Source organism: Suncus etruscus, chromosome 20 (genome assembly GCF_024139225.1).
Source record: "Suncus etruscus isolate mSunEtr1 chromosome 20, mSunEtr1.pri.cur, whole genome shotgun sequence".
NCBI lineage: Eukaryota > Metazoa > Chordata > Mammalia > Eulipotyphla > Soricidae > Suncus > Suncus etruscus.
Window position 1 is genome coordinate 43,688,953 of NC_064867.1, and position 15,102 is coordinate 43,704,054.

Below are 15,102 nucleotides of genomic sequence, written 5' to 3' on the forward strand. Positions count from 1 at the left end.
TGTTTGGCAGGGATTTGGGAGGCACCTTCCTCACGCTACTCCTCATCTGCCGATTGCGGGGACAAGAAGGCCAATTTGGGTACCCTGGACTGTATTACAGAAGGGGTCACCCCAAAGTGGGTTTGTGTTAAGAAGCCGAAGCCCTGCCTGCTTCGGGCAGGAAGTGTGCTGAGGATTGTAATTTTGTGGACCAGATGAATGCCATCTGCTATACAGAGTTTACAGACTGCACAAACGGTGGCAAGCCCTATTTCATGGCCATACCTCACAGGACACTTTCGGTGGGCATTGGTCTGTTAATCCCCAGCCGCATGGCTCAAGTCCAAAATATGTTCTGGCTTCTTGCATGGCACCACCAGGTAAACCTGCTTGTTGGCCACAAGCTGCTCCTATCTATACATGTGTCAGATGGGGGCCCCACTGATCAAGTGAGAGATCTGAAAGTGCAAGAATTGGTCCAAACCCACATTAGTAGCCTTCTGCCATGCCTCCATTACCACCCACTTGCTGCCAAAACCAAGAGCCCTTGACCTAGACCCCCAAACCACTGAAATCCTTGAGGCCACACACAAAGCCCTGAATTTTTCTAGCCCCCTGTTGGCCAGTGATTGTTGGTTGTGCTTAGAAATGGATGCCTCGGGGCCGGGCGGTGGCGCTAAAGCTAAGGTGCCTGTCTTGCCTGCGCTAGCCTTGGACGGACCGCGGTTCGATCCCCCGGTGTCCCATATGGTCCCCCAAGCCAGGAGCAACTTCTGAGCACATAGCCAGGAGTAACCCCTGAGCGTTACTGGGTGTGGCCCAAAACCCCCCCCCCCCAAAAAAAATGGATGCCTCCTGGCCTCCGGTGATTTCTCCTACTCAATTATTCTACCTCTTATGATGATAAGAACAAATGTAATTATATGAAACCTTTCAAAGTATTACCCACTGGCCTTAATACATCCATGTGCCTCCTAAGTCCTTCTCAGAATAATTCTTTTGACATGAATGTTGGCTTGGCACAGTTCGTTTTCTGCAGTCATTATGTTAATGTGTCAGGGCCTATTTGCTTAGGAAAAGGGAGTGTTCTTGTATGTGGGGATAATATGGCCTATCCTTTTCTCCCCCAAAATTGACTGAGTCCTGCATTCCTGCACTATTATTGTCAGACATTGAGATCCTTCCAGGAGGAAGGAGATCCTTCCCTGACCCAGCTTTGATACCTGTTCCCCCAGGCATAAAAGAGCTATAACTTTTATTCCTCTTCTTGTCGGACTTCTGGTAGACAATGTTACCATGGTGTATCAGTCTGTCAAGGATCTCCCTGATCAAGGGGATTCCTTAGCTGAGGTAGTTCTCCGAAGCAGGTGGGACCTAGATCTACTTACTGCTGATAAGGGGGGCACTTGCTTAGCCTTGCAGGAAAAATGCTGTTTTTATGCCAGTAAGTCCGGGATTGTGAGCGACAGAATCAGGAAGCATCAAGAAGAATTGGAAAAGAGGCGCCAGGAACTTTCTAACAACCCTCTGTGGTGTGCCTGGAGTGAAATTCTACCCCACCTTCTTTCCTTCCTGGGCTTAGTGAGTGGCTTACTAATTTTACTGTCGCTCGGGGCTCTTTTTAATGAAATCATGGCCTTTATTAGGGAAAGGATCAATGTTGTTTAAGCGATGCCGCTCAGGCAACAATATGTGGAATTGTGCCGCAACGACCCACAGTTCCATCAGTAAACATTCCAAGAATGGAATGGCCCCTAAAAAGAAATATGGGAGTGTAAGGGCTAAGAATAAGCTAGGATACGCTAGGTATAATAGATATAATGTATTATGACTAACCATACTCTCTATTATTTCTGGCTCGTTTTTGCTTGCTTTTAGAAACTCTTAAGTTGCCGGGCGGTGGCGCTGGAGGTAAGGTGCCTGCCTTGCCTGCGCTAGCCTAGGACAGACCGCAGTTCGATCCCCCGGTGTCCCATATGGTTTCCCAAGAAGCCAGGAGCAACTTCTGAGCGCATAGCCAGGAGTAACCCCTGAGCGTCACAGGGTGTGGCCCAAAAACCAAAAAAAAAAAAAAAAGAAACTCTTAAGTTGACATAAGCTCTGCCATTACAGGCCCTCTGCCGTTACGGGCCCTGACAAGTGGGCAGAAAACAACTCCCTGTCCAGGGTGGTCCCAACTAGCTACCAGCTGGAATGACTGCATGTATTTACACCAAAATAGTCAACTACGAGTTGGAAAACATGATTTTTTTTTTTTTTTTTTTGGTTTTTGGGCCACACCCGGCGATGCTCAGGGGTTACTCCTGGCTGTCTGCTCAGAAATAGCTCCTGGCAGGCACGGGGGACCATATGGGACACCGGGATTCGAACCAACCACCTTTGGTCCTGGATAGGCTGCTTGCAAGGCAAACACCGCTGTGCTATCTCTCCGGGCCCGGAAAACATGATTTTTAAAGTTAAGCATTGGAGAGCAATATGGAGACTGTGAGAGTTAATAACCCAAAATACATAGAGTAGAGCAATAGGTATAGAAAATAGTAGGAGGGGCCGGAGAGATAGCATGGAAGTAAGGCGTTTGCCTTGCATGCAGAAGGTTGGTGGTTCAAATCCCAGTATCCCATATGGTCCCCCGAGCCTGCCAGGAGCGATTTCTGAGCATGGAGCCAGGAGGACTCCCTGAGCGCTGTTGGGTGTAACCCAAAAACCAAAAAGGAAAGAAAATAGGATGAGAATAATGATATCTCTTGCTTCTGTTATTGGCCTGTTTTGAACTATAGTATAAGAGACCAGAGACCAGACTTTGCCCCCCCCGCTAGCCTTTGTGTCTTAGTTGCCAAGGAAACAAGACCTCCACCGTGCCAGGTCAGGACCCTCCCAAGGGCCATCTGGAGGGTACAAGCCATATCTCTACAAATCATCAGGCTGTGGGCTGGGGTGACTCTTGTCAAAAGGGAGTTTGGGACAGTTAAGGAATTGTGCTTTTTTCAGCTTGCATTAGTGGTGGTTTTGAATTGTAACAGTTATGGACTCCAATGATCTCTTGCCAACTGGACCCGTTATCCCGCCTCTAAGAACTGTATAAAAGAGTTGTGCTTTAGCTTGTACGGGGCCAGCTCTACTATAGAGCAGCCGACCCCAGAGCTCTGGATCGATAAACCCCGCTTTGCCAATTGCATTCCCTGGAGATTCGTGGTCCTTATTTGAGGCAGTGGGCTTTCTCGGACCCTTTAACACCCTAGTTCACTGTCACTATGTACCTTAAAAATAACTGTGAAAGACTTGTAATTCACATGGGTCTCAATAAAAATTACTATTATTTTTTTTGTGTGTGTGTGGTTTTTGGGTCACACCTGGCAGTGCTCAGGGGTTATTCCTGGCTCCACGCTCAGAAATTGCTCCTGGCAGACACGGGGGACCATATGGGACGCCAGGATTCGAACCGATGACATCCTGCATGAAAGGCAAACGCCTTACCTCCATGCTATCTCTCTGGCCCCTCAATAAAAATTATTAAAAAAAAAAAGATTGGGGTTGAGGGGCCGGAGAGATAGCATGGAGGTAAGGCGTTTGCCTTTCATGCAGGAGGTCATCAGTTCAAATCCCGGCGTCCCATATGGTCCCCCGTGCCTGCCAGGAGCAATTTCTGAGCCTGGAGCCAGGAATAACCCCTGAGCACTGCCGGGTGTGACCCAAAAACCACAAAAAAAAAAAAAAAAAAAAAAAAAAAAAAAAAAAAAAAAAGATTGGGGTTGAAATGATAGTACAGCTGGTAGGGTGCTTGCCTTGCACATAAGCAACCCGGGTTCAGTCCCTAACACCCTATATGGTTCCTTGAACACAGCATAGAGCCACAAGTAAGCCCTTAGCCCTGAACACTGCCAAGTCTGCACCCCATGTGGTCCCCCCAAGTATCACCAGGAATAATTTTTGAGTGACGAACCAGTAAGTCCTGGTATGGTATCCAAAAAGCAAAAATAAAAAACAACCTTCCGGGGCCGGGCGGTGGCACTAGAGGTAAGGTGCCTGCCTTGCCTGCGCTATTCTTGGACGGACCAGGAGCGACTTCTGAGCACATAGCCAGGAGTAACCCCTGAGTGTCACCGGGTGTGGCCCAAAAAAAAAAAAAAAACTTCCAAGTTTTGTTTTTGTTTTTGTTTTTGGTTGGATGCAAGCTATAGTTTGATTCACACACAACAGGGCTCAGCATTTACTCCTGGCTCTACCTACTGTATTATTTCAGCACCCCCTTGGGGGGCCAGAGCAATAATAGCACAGTGGGTAGGTCGACCCGGGTTTGATCCCAACATCCCATATGGTTCCCTCAGCCTGCAGGGGTGATTTCTGAGTGCAGAACCAGGAGTAACCCCTGAGCATCACCGGGTATGACAAAAACATCATTAATGCATGAGACTATTCTGTGTCTATCTCTCCCCCTCTGGCTTATTTCACTCAATATAGTCGATTCCATGTACAGGATATTTCATGACTTCATCTCTCCTGACGGCTGCATAGTATTTCATTGTATATATTACCCTTCTCCAAAGCCAAATGCTATTTCACCTGGATGGTGAGACCCTCCCACAGTTGGGAGGAGAAAGAGCAGACACAGGAGGGATGCAGAGAAACTGCTTGGTTTAGAGGCCATGTGAAAAAAGCACATGGCGGTTAGGGCCTTGTAATAAAGCTGAATGTCTCCTGAAACTTCATATGACTGCTCTGCATCATTGCTTCGCTGTTACCCTGATACCTACAGACCCGCCAGGCTATAGACGCTGCAGGCACTGAGCTGGGCCAAGAAAATCCTCTCCATCCATCCATCCATCCATCCATCCATCCATCCATCCATCCATCCATCCATCCATCCATCCACACTACTAGGACTCAAAATTAATAATCAATTCAGGGGGTGAGGGGGAAATCAACACAACATACTTGTACCACAGTTTCTTTATCCACTCATCTGTTGTTGGGCATCTTGGTTGTTTCCAGATTCTGGCTATTGTAAATAGTGCTGCAATGAATATAGGTGTGCAGAAACATTTTTGTGTTCCTAGGGTATATCCCTAGGAGTGGTATAGCTGGATCATATGGGAGCTCAATTTCCAGTATTTTGAGGAATCTCCGTATTATTTTCCATAAGGGTTGGACTAGACGACATTACACCAGCAGTGAATGAGAGTTCCTTTCTCCCTAATCCCTGCCAGCACTGATTATTCTTTTTTTTTTTTTTTTTTTTTTGAGTCACACCCGGCAGCGCTCAGGGGTTACTCCTGGCTGTATGCTCAGAAATTGCCCTGGCAGGCTCAGGGGACCATATGGAATGCTGGGATTCGAACCACTGTCCTTCTGCATAAAAGGCAAATGCCTTACCTCCATGCTATCTCTCTGGCCCCCCATTTGTATTTCTTCTTTGAGAAATTGTCTATTCATTTCTTTTCTCCATTTTTGGGCAGGGTTAGGTGTTTTTTTCTTGTTAAGTTCTGTAAAGCCCTGAGTTTTATCCTCAGCACTAAATATCCTATCAGCAGTCTCCTGAAGGGCACTTGAAATGGAGGCCCCAAAACTGAAAGGAATAAAAGACCGTATCTTGATATTACACTTCAGGGCTGTTTCCCCAGAATTCTCAAAAATTGACTGCAAGATTCTGTCACTTTATTTATTTATTTTGGTTTTTGGGTCACCTGGTGGCCCTCAGGTTACTCCTGGCGCTCAAAAATCGCTCCTGGCAGGCAGACTTGGGACCATATGGGATGCCCGGGATCTAATCCAGTCAGTCCAGGGTTGGCCGCATACAAAGCAAACCCCCTACCAGTTCTGTTATTGCTCCAGCCCTCTTGCTTTTATTTTATTTTATTTATTTATTTATTTTGGTTTTTGGGTCACACCGGCAGCGCTCAGGGGTTACTCCTGGCTCTCTGCTCAGAAGATGCCCCTGACAAGCACAGAGGACCATATGGGATGCTGGGATTCGAACCACCATCCTTCTGCATGAAAGGCAAATGCTTTACCTCCATACTATCTCTCCAGTCCCACTTTTATTTTTATTTTATGAATACCTTTTTGGCTCAGGAGCCACACCTCGTGGTGCTCAGGGGACTCTCGGTGCTGAGGATTGAAACATAGCCAGCCACTTGCAAGACGAGCCTTCTCTCCATTGGACCATGGTCTTACTACAAAGGAACCAGCTCTGTGAAACTAGATAACATTAGGCAGATAAAAAACAAGTGAACTGGGCCCGGATAGCACAGCGGTGTTTTCCTTGCAAGCAGCTGATCCAGGACCAAAGGTGGTTGGTTTGAATCTCGGTGTCCCATAGGGTCCCCCGTGCCTGCCAGGAGCTATTTCTGAGCAGACAGCCAGAAGTAATCCCTGAGCACCGCCGGGTGTGGCTTCCCTCCCCCCCCCAAAAAAAGCATAAAACAAGTGAACTTGTGTTGGGGAAGCCATGATTAAAATACTAAGTCAGGGTTGAATTCATAGGAGTTTGCAAACCTGGGAAGGAAATATAATCCAAGGATCAAAATGCAGGTAGCATGGAGGTAGGGCGTTTGCCTTTCATGCAGAAGGACGATGGTTCGAATCCCGGCTTCCCATATGGTCCCCTGTGCCTGCCAGGGGCGATTTCTGAGTATAGAGCCAGGAGTAACCCCTGAGCGCTGCCGGGTGTGACCCAAAAACCAAAAAAAAAAATAAAAATAAAAAATGTCCCTTGGAGGGAGCCAGAGCGGTGGTTCACTCGGTAGGGCATTTGCTTTGCACGTGCTAACCTAGGATGGACCATGGGGGTTCGATCCCTCAGCATCCCATATGGTCCCCCAAGCCAGGAGCAATCTGAGCACATAGTCAGGAATAACCCCTAAGCATCACTGGGTGTGGCCCCAAAACAAAAAAAAAAAGATTTTAAATGTCCCTTGGATTCATCTTTCCCTCCAGGAAGTATGGGATGCGACTAGTGAGGGGTGGGACAGGTGGTGGTAAAAGAGAAAAGAGTTGGAAATAAAAATATGAAAACACCTTCAATTCAGAGGCTCTCAGTGTGGGGGTCTACCACTGGGTCGAGATTTCATGCGACCTCTTCTCCTTCAGGGACCACACTGCCTTCCAAGGAGCAGCCATGGAGGACTTGCAGGCAGAACTCGGCGTGGAGCCCCCTTTGAGTCAGGAGACATTTTCACACCTGTGGAACCTGTGAGTGATGGTCTCTGGCTAGTGACTTAACTGTGTCCTCCCCCCCCCCCCACTCCCCATTGCCCTGAGAGAGAGTTTTGTGGGGAGCAGAAAACATGACTGGCTTTTCTCCTCTTTTTCAGACTTCCCAATGACAACCTGCTGGTAAGGACTTGAAGGAAGAAGGACCTGGGAGCTCTTTTAGAGAAGGAGTGGGGGTGGCATCTGGAACCCCAGACCTCTGATTCCCATCTCCCATTGCAGTGCCCAGATACGAATCACATGCTGTCCCCGGAGGATGTTGATCAATGGCTGAATAGACCTACAGAAGAAGTTTCCGGAATGCCCGAAGCTCCGGCACCAGCCGCTCCTCTTCCACCTGCCTCGGCACCGGCGTCCTCTTGGCCCCTGTCATCCTCTGTCCCTAACCAGAATATCGACCCAGGCAAATACGGATTCAGTTTAGGATTCCTGCAGTCTGGGACGGCGAAATCTGTCACTTGCACGGTCAGTGTCCCAAGGGACCGACTCTAAGCCTAGTCCATGTCTGACCAACTACTCCAGGATTTTGCAGAACTTTGGCATTTTTCTCAGCCTTTGGCTTTTTTTTTTTTTTTTTTTTTTTAGTTTTTGGGTCACACCCGGCAGCGCTCAGGGGTTCCTCCTGGCTCCACGCTCAGAAATCGCTCCTGATAGGCTCAGGGAACCATATGGGATGCCGGGATTCGAACCAATGGCTTTCTACATGAAAGGCAAACGCCTTACCTCCATGCTATCTCTCCAGCCCCCTTGGCCTTTTTCTATTAGTGTTTTGTCTATTTAATTGGTATCTTTATTCTCTGGCGCCAAGTGGACGTCCCTTTTGGTACTGTGGTTTTATTCTTTTCTTTCTTGGGGAGGGGGCGGTTTCAGGTCACATCCAGCGGCGCTCAGGGGTTCCTCCTGGCTCTACACTCAGAAATTACTCCTGGCATACTTGGCACCATATAGGATGCCGAGATTCGAACCACCACCCTTCTGCATGCAAGGCAAACACCTTACCTCCATGCTATCTCTCCAGCCCTTACTCTTTTCTTGATACTTGTGGCATCTCCCACAGGGACTTGGGACTTTTCTCCTCTTTGCTTCCCTTGTAAATGAGGGTCTTAGCTAGAGCTCCCTACCCTTCCATTTCCAGCTACTCTCCACACGCAATAACCAGGCTTCTAGTAGGTTCTTGAATAATAATAGTTCATTTGAACCCCTGGATATTTGCCCCCTAATCTTGGATTCCTCTCCTTCGCCTACAGTACTCCCCTATCCTCAACAAGCTCTATTGCCAGCTAGCAAAGACCTGTCCCGTGCAACTGTGGGTCACCTCACCACCTCCACCAGGCAGCCGGGTCCGTGCCATGGCCATCTACAAGAAGTCCCAGTTCATGACGGAAGTGGTGAGACGCTGCCCCCACCACGAACGCTCCTCGGACCACAATGATGGTGAGTGGTCAGGGGTTCGGGTGAGAGGGGGCTGGTATCCAGAGTTCGCCAGCCCTTGACTACACCCTGGTTGCTCTTAGGTCTGGTCCCTCCTCAACATCTCATTCGGGTGGAAGGAAATTCATGCGCCCAGTATTTGGATGACGAAAACACTTTTCGACACAGCGTGGTGGTGCCCTACAAGCTGCCTGAGGTCTGGTGTGGTAATTGGGTTTTGAGAAAAATAGACTGGTGGGGTTTGTGGCCATCCAGGTGGATCGACCAGATCCAGATCGAAGAGAGCTTTTGGGAAGGGGGGATGAGTGATAGCACAGTGGGTAGGGCATTTACCTTGCACACTGCCAACCCCTGTTCAATCCCTGGTATCCCCTATTTATGAGCCTGCCAGGAGTAACTTCTGAGTGCAGAGCAAGGAGTAGCCCCTGAGAGCCGCTGGGTGTGGCCAAAAAAAAACAAAAAAGGAGAGAGCGCACGCCTTTTTTGGTTTTCCTACATCATTTTTGGTTTTCCTTTGTCTTATTTTACCTCCTCACAACGAAGAGAATGGGTTATCTGCCTTCCATGGTTAAGGGAAATGTCCCCTACTGCCTAATGTCCCTCGACTTCCCAAGACTTCCAGCCTCCCCCAGGGCCTTAAGGGGGGGCCTTTGTTCTCTCCCAGGATGATTCTGGCTGTACCACCATCCACTACAACTTTATGTGCAACAGCTCCTGCATGGGGGGCATGAATCGGCGGCCCATCGTCACCATCATCACCCTGGAAGACGCCAGGTGGGAATGACCCCCGACCCTGTCCTGGACTATTTTGTACTGTGCAAGCTCCCATCCATCCTTGCTCCCTGCTTCTTCTGCTTAGCTCTCAGATTTCCCTGACCTGCTTTTCCTCAGTTTACCCGGTGCTGGGCTTAGGCTCCGCTGAGATGAGGGTGGTTGGGGGCAATGGGGACCCACTCTATGGCACCAGGCGGCAGAGCCTACTTTCCTGATTGCCTCTTGCTCCTTCTCTGGGTAGTGGAAATGTTCTGGGCCGGAGCAACTTTGAGGTGCGAGTTTGCGCTTGTCCCGGGCGAGATCGTCGCAGTGACGAAGATAATTTGCAGAAGAAGGGGGGGTCTCAACCCCAGCCAGCCCCTGGGAGTGCCAAGCAAGGTAAGTAAGCAAGCAGGACAAGAAGAGGTGGAGGAGGCATGGGGCCTGAGCAGTGGCGCAAGCTGTAAGGCATTTGTTTTGCCTATGCTAGCCTAGGACAGACTGCAGTTCGATCCCCTGGCATCCCATATGGTCCCCCAAGCCAGCAGTGATTTCTGAGTACATAGTCATGAGTAACCCTTGAGCATCATACTGGGTGTGGCCCAAAACAAAAGAAGAAGAGGTGAAGGAGGCAGAAATGGGTCAGCTCATGGGACCGAAATGATGGTGCAGCGTTAGGGCATTTGCCTTACACGCAGACGATCCAGGACGGACCTGGGTTCGAGCCCCGGCATCGTATATGGTCCCCCGAGCCGGGAGCGATTTCTGAGTGTAGCCAGGAGTAACTCCTGAGCCTCACTGGGTGTGGCCCCCAAAACAAACAAACAATAAATAAATAAAAATAAATAAAGAAATGGATCCAGCTCCAATTTGACTCCTTTTCCCCTTTCCTCGCCTCTTTCCAGCACTGCCTTCTAGCACCAGCTCTTCTCCACAGCCAAGGAAGAAGCCACAAGAGGAAGAATATTTTAACCTTAAGGTACCAAGCCTGGAAGAACAAATAGATGTAGTTCGCGCGCGCACGTGTGTGTGTGTGTGTGTGTGTGTGTGTGTGTGTGTGTGTGTTTCTTGGGGGGCGGGCAAGTTCAGGTGCTAGATATCAGATCTTTTTTTGGTTGGTTTGTTTTTGGGTCACACCCAGCATTGCTCAGGGGTTACTCCTGGATCTGCGCTCAGAAATCGCCCCTGGCAGGCTCGGGGGACCATATGGGATGCCAGGATTTGAACTACCATCCTCTGCATGCAAGGCAAAAGCCCTACCTCCATGCTATCTCTCCAGCCCCCAAATCTTTTTTTTTTGTTTTTTTTTTTTTGTTTGTTTTTTTGTTTTTTTTTTTTTTTGGGGGGGGGGGCCACACCCGGCGGTGCTCAGGGGTTACTCCTGGCTGTCTGCTCAGAAATAGCTCCTGGCAGGCACAGGGGATTATATGGGACACCGGGATTCGAACCAACCACCTTTGGTCCTGGATCGGCTGCTTGCAAGGCCAACACCGCTGTGCTATCTCTCCGGGCCCAAATCTTTTTTTATAAACATTTTATTTATTTATTTATTTATTTACTTATTTATTTATTTATTTATTTATTTATGTTTTGGGGTCACACCCAGCTTGCTGGCTCTCAGGGATTACTCCTGACTCTGGCTGACTCGGGGTGTTGAGAATCGAACCACCATCTCCTGGGTTGGCCGCGTTTAAGGCAAACGCCCTACCGCTGTGCTCTCTTCGGCCCCACATATATAATCTTAGAGGGAAAAAAATATGTAAACATAACAGATGTTGATTTCCTCATTATTTTTGTTTATTTGGTTGGTTTTGGGACCATATCTAGTGGTGCTTGGGGGTTATTCCTGGCTCTATACGCAAGAATCATACCTAGTGGGCTCGAGGGACCTTATGGGATGCCGGGATTAAACCCAGGTCCACATGTGCAAGTACACATCTGTACTATGTCCCCAGCCCCTATTAGCTTATTTCTTTAGCCCTCTCTTCCTCTGTTAATGGCCCTGACTCTCAGGGTTCGTTCAGGGCTAACTTGAAAGATTTGTTTGAGAGGCCTGACGGATAGGGCGCAAAGAGAGATTTTATATGAAATTTAACCCTCAAACTGGTATTTTCTTGTTGTATGGTGGAAGCTACACCTGGCAGTGCTGAGTGCTTAACCCTGGATCTTTGCACAGAGCTTACTCTGCGGTGGTGCTACAGAGTTCTGAGGTGTCCCTACACCTCAAATCCAGGTTGACTGCATGCAAGCCCCAACCAGGCCTCACCCTCTGCATGCTCTCCAGCCCCTAAAAATGTTATTTCATCTTGTCGGCTTGGCCTAAAATTAGGGAATTTGCCACCAGGGGCAGCAGTAACTCCCGGTTGTGTCTAACTTCGCAATGCAAGTTAGACTACTACATGGTCTCCTGAGCACTGCTGGAAGTGACCCCCTGAGCACCACTGGGTCTGCACCCCTACTCCTCCAAATAAAAAAGGGCTAGAAAAGGGGCCAGAGAGATAGCATGGAGGTAAGGCGTTTGCCTTGCATGCAGAAGGATGGTGGTTCAAATCCCGGCATCCCCTAGGGTCCCCCGAGCCTGCCAGGAGCGATTTCTGAGCATAAAGTCAGGAGTAATCCCTGAGTGCCGTTGGATGTGACCCAAAAACCAAAAAGCAAAGGATAATTTTTTTCTTCATTTATTCAATACCTCCCCTGCTACAGATTCGCGGGCGTCGTCGCTATGACATGCTCCGAGAGTTAAATGAAGCATTAGAGTTGAAGGACTCCCTGGCTGAGAAGGAGCCTGGGGGAAGCAAGGCTCACTCCAGGTGAGAGATCTAGGGTCCCTGTCTCCCTCCCTCCCTCATCTTCCTGAGTTAGGACGGCTCTAGATTCCATCCGAAAGTTAAGGGAGCCACACTCTTAGCCAGGAGGAAACCCAGAGCACTGCCTGGCGTGACCCCCTCCTCAAAAAAAAAATGGTATAGAGGCCAGAGAGATAGCATGGAGGTAAGGCGTTTGCCTTTCATGCAGAGGTCATCGGTTCGAATCCCGGCGTCCCATATGGTCCCCTGTGCCTGCCAGGAGCAATTTCTGAGCCTGGAGCCAGGAATAACCCCTGAGCACTGACGGGTGTGAGCCAAAAACCACAAAAAAAAAAAATAAATAAATAAAATAAAAATCAAAAAAAAAATGGTGTAAAGAAAGAAAGAGAGATGAATGCAACAAGTACTCAGAGAGCTTAACAAGTGAATGTGCCTCCAGTTGATGCTGACCATGTCCTTAGTCTTCTCTTTGGGGCCCCTCTTAACTTTGATTTGCTTTGGTCCATTCTTAGAATCCATTCGAAGTCTCTAGATCTAGGAAGAGAGGGCCCCAGAATCTTACTTGGGTAACGTCCTCTGCTCCCCACCCTCTTCTTTCTCCTCACAGCCACCTAAAGTCTAAGAAGGGGAAGTCAGCCTCCAGCCATAAAAAAATGGTGCTTAAAACAGAAGGTCTTGACTCGGACTGACAACGCCGTTTTCTGTTTGCCGTCTCCGTGGGCATCCTCATTTCCCCCGGCCCCCCACCTTCTGTCCCCTTCCCCTGTCATTTTGTTGTTGTTGTTGTTGTTTTTTGGAACCTGGGTTGACTTATCTGCTTAGTACAGATGTTCCTCAGAAACATTCTGGAATTCTTTGCCTTGGCTTTTGAGGTGCCACTGGAGAATTGGGCTGAAATATGGCGGAGAGTAGGATTTACTGGATTATTCTAGCTTAGCTTTTCTATGTTTTTTTACTGTGAGAAATTTGGGGAGACATTTAAAAGGGTTCTTGTATGTAAAGAACATTCTAGAATACACTGGGTCAGAATACCAGTTCTCCACAATTCTAGCCAGGGTACCGTCTGAAATGATGGAATTTTGGACCAGAGTGATAATACAGCGGTAGGGCATTTGCCTTGCATGTAGCTGACCAGGACAGACCCGAGTTCAATCCCCGGCATCCCATATGGTGCCCTGAGCCTGCCAGGGTTGATTTCTGAGCTCAGAGCCAGAGTAACCCTTGAGTGCCACCGGGTATGGCCCCAAAATTTAAAAAAATGAACACAAAATTGTAGAATTTCTCTGAATGACAATTTTTTATCAATTGCTGGTTGTCTTACATACCTTGCTGGGACTGTTGTGAGAATTAATGAAATCTTTTCATTATTTTTTTGCCCTGAAGCCAGTTTTTACTCTATATCTGGAACTTAGCTTAATGCTATTTTGATACTAATTCCCTGTGCTATTATGAACTGATAGTTTCACTGGGCATCTCTCTTTTTGGGGGGTGTCCTTTCTCTTCCTGCTGGTCTAGCCAGTCTTGTTTAACTTTTGGTGCAGCCCAGTGAGGAGAAGCCATTTTATTCCTAGTGTAGGACCTAGGACATCTCCCAGGATGTTGTTTGACCTCCCTCAAATGATCAGTTGGTCTCTTTGCGTTCTAATCATGACTTTATGCTCCCCTTCTCCCATTTTTACCAAAAAAAAATTCCGTTTTTATATTTTTTATTTTACAATAAAAATAAGCTACCACATGTGCATCTGAGGGTGAGTGTCTGCCGCCTGGAGCTCATGTCTCAGGGCGAGTAAGGAGATGGTGGGGGGCCGCCGCCTAAGTCCCCGGGGAGTGGGCTGTGGGCCGAAGGCCTGGTTTCCAGGAGAAGAACAAAGGCTGGAGACTGGGTCAGTCTGCAGACTGCATGACAACAAGGGAGGGGGCTCCATTCATAACTCTGGAACCAAGTGTCCCTCCTCCTTCCTCGCAAGGCTGGCACCAAGTTCTTTCCTGCCCCTGCTTCTAGGATTTGGCTCTTGCCTCCTCGGCAGCCTCTCATGGAGGATTATGGGATTTAAGTGTCTGATTTAGCAAGCTGAGCCCCTGGGTGGCCATCTGCTCTGTAGGAAAAGGGCGAAATCCCTGGGTTCCTGAGTGCTAAGTGCTTGGGTTCTCTTGGACCAGCAGGACTGCCAGCTGGGGTGCCCGAGAAGTGGCTGAGGTGACGGCTGGCGTGTGGGGCTGGGGCCTTTCTTCCCGGCACCCCCTTATCCTGGGAGTCACGCCAAGTAGTTGAATGAATGGAAGCTTTAAGCTCTGCCAAGAAAACCTTTCAAAGGGCTTCTTGGGGTAGAAAGGAAAGTCGAGTTTGGGGAGCTCAGTGCCACCCCCACTGCAGCTCAGGGCTGCTGGCTCCCAGGGAGGGGGGCTGGGGCGAGCTTGCCCCATCATTGCTGCCTGGACCATGCTTGAAAGGGAACCAAACAGCAGGGACATGGATCTCCTCGATCTCTCAGGTCCAGCAGGACTTCGAGGCCACTCACTTCCTAGGCTTGGCCCGAGAACCCCAAAGTCACCTCCCACTCGCCTTTGTCTTTTTCTAGCTCCAAGATGCTGAACATCCCCCAAGGGACACAGAACTTTTGGCTTCACCTTCACTCCCACCCACCAGGACCTTGGCAATTCAGTCATGGAACTGGTTCCCTCTCCTTCTCCTTGAAGCTTTCTCCTCAGTGTCTGGCAGTCCTACTTTCGTATTTCCCCAGATTATGTCCCTAGCTGTTTTCATTTTTGTTCTGCTCTCAGAAAGCAAACCCCTTTGGGGTCAGAGCCAGTACAGTGGGTAGGGCACTTGCCTTGCCTGCAGCCTACCTGGCTTCAATCCCTGGCACCCCTGAGCTCTGCTAGGTGTGATCCCTAAGCACAGAATCCGAACTAAGCCCTGTTT

The 15,102-nt window shown here is 48.8% G+C and overlaps 1 protein-coding gene across 1 annotated transcript in view; it reads left to right on the forward strand.

Moving 5' to 3' along the window:
* Positions 1 to 12,922, forward strand: part of TP53 (tumor protein p53) — a 32,612-nt gene extending 19,690 nt beyond the window's left edge. The window contains 9 exon segments of the mRNA XM_049766230.1: positions 7,066 to 7,171; positions 7,384 to 7,653; positions 8,436 to 8,622; positions 8,703 to 8,815; positions 9,284 to 9,393; positions 9,635 to 9,771; positions 10,278 to 10,351; positions 12,076 to 12,182; positions 12,787 to 12,922. Coding sequence (XP_049622187.1) covers positions 7,094 to 7,171; positions 7,384 to 7,653; positions 8,436 to 8,622; positions 8,703 to 8,815; positions 9,284 to 9,393; positions 9,635 to 9,771; positions 10,278 to 10,351; positions 12,076 to 12,182; positions 12,787 to 12,868 — 1,158 coding nt within the window. The 5' untranslated portion in view covers positions 7,066 to 7,093 and the 3' untranslated portion in view covers positions 12,869 to 12,922.
* Positions 12,923 to 15,102: the final 2,180 nt, after the last annotated feature.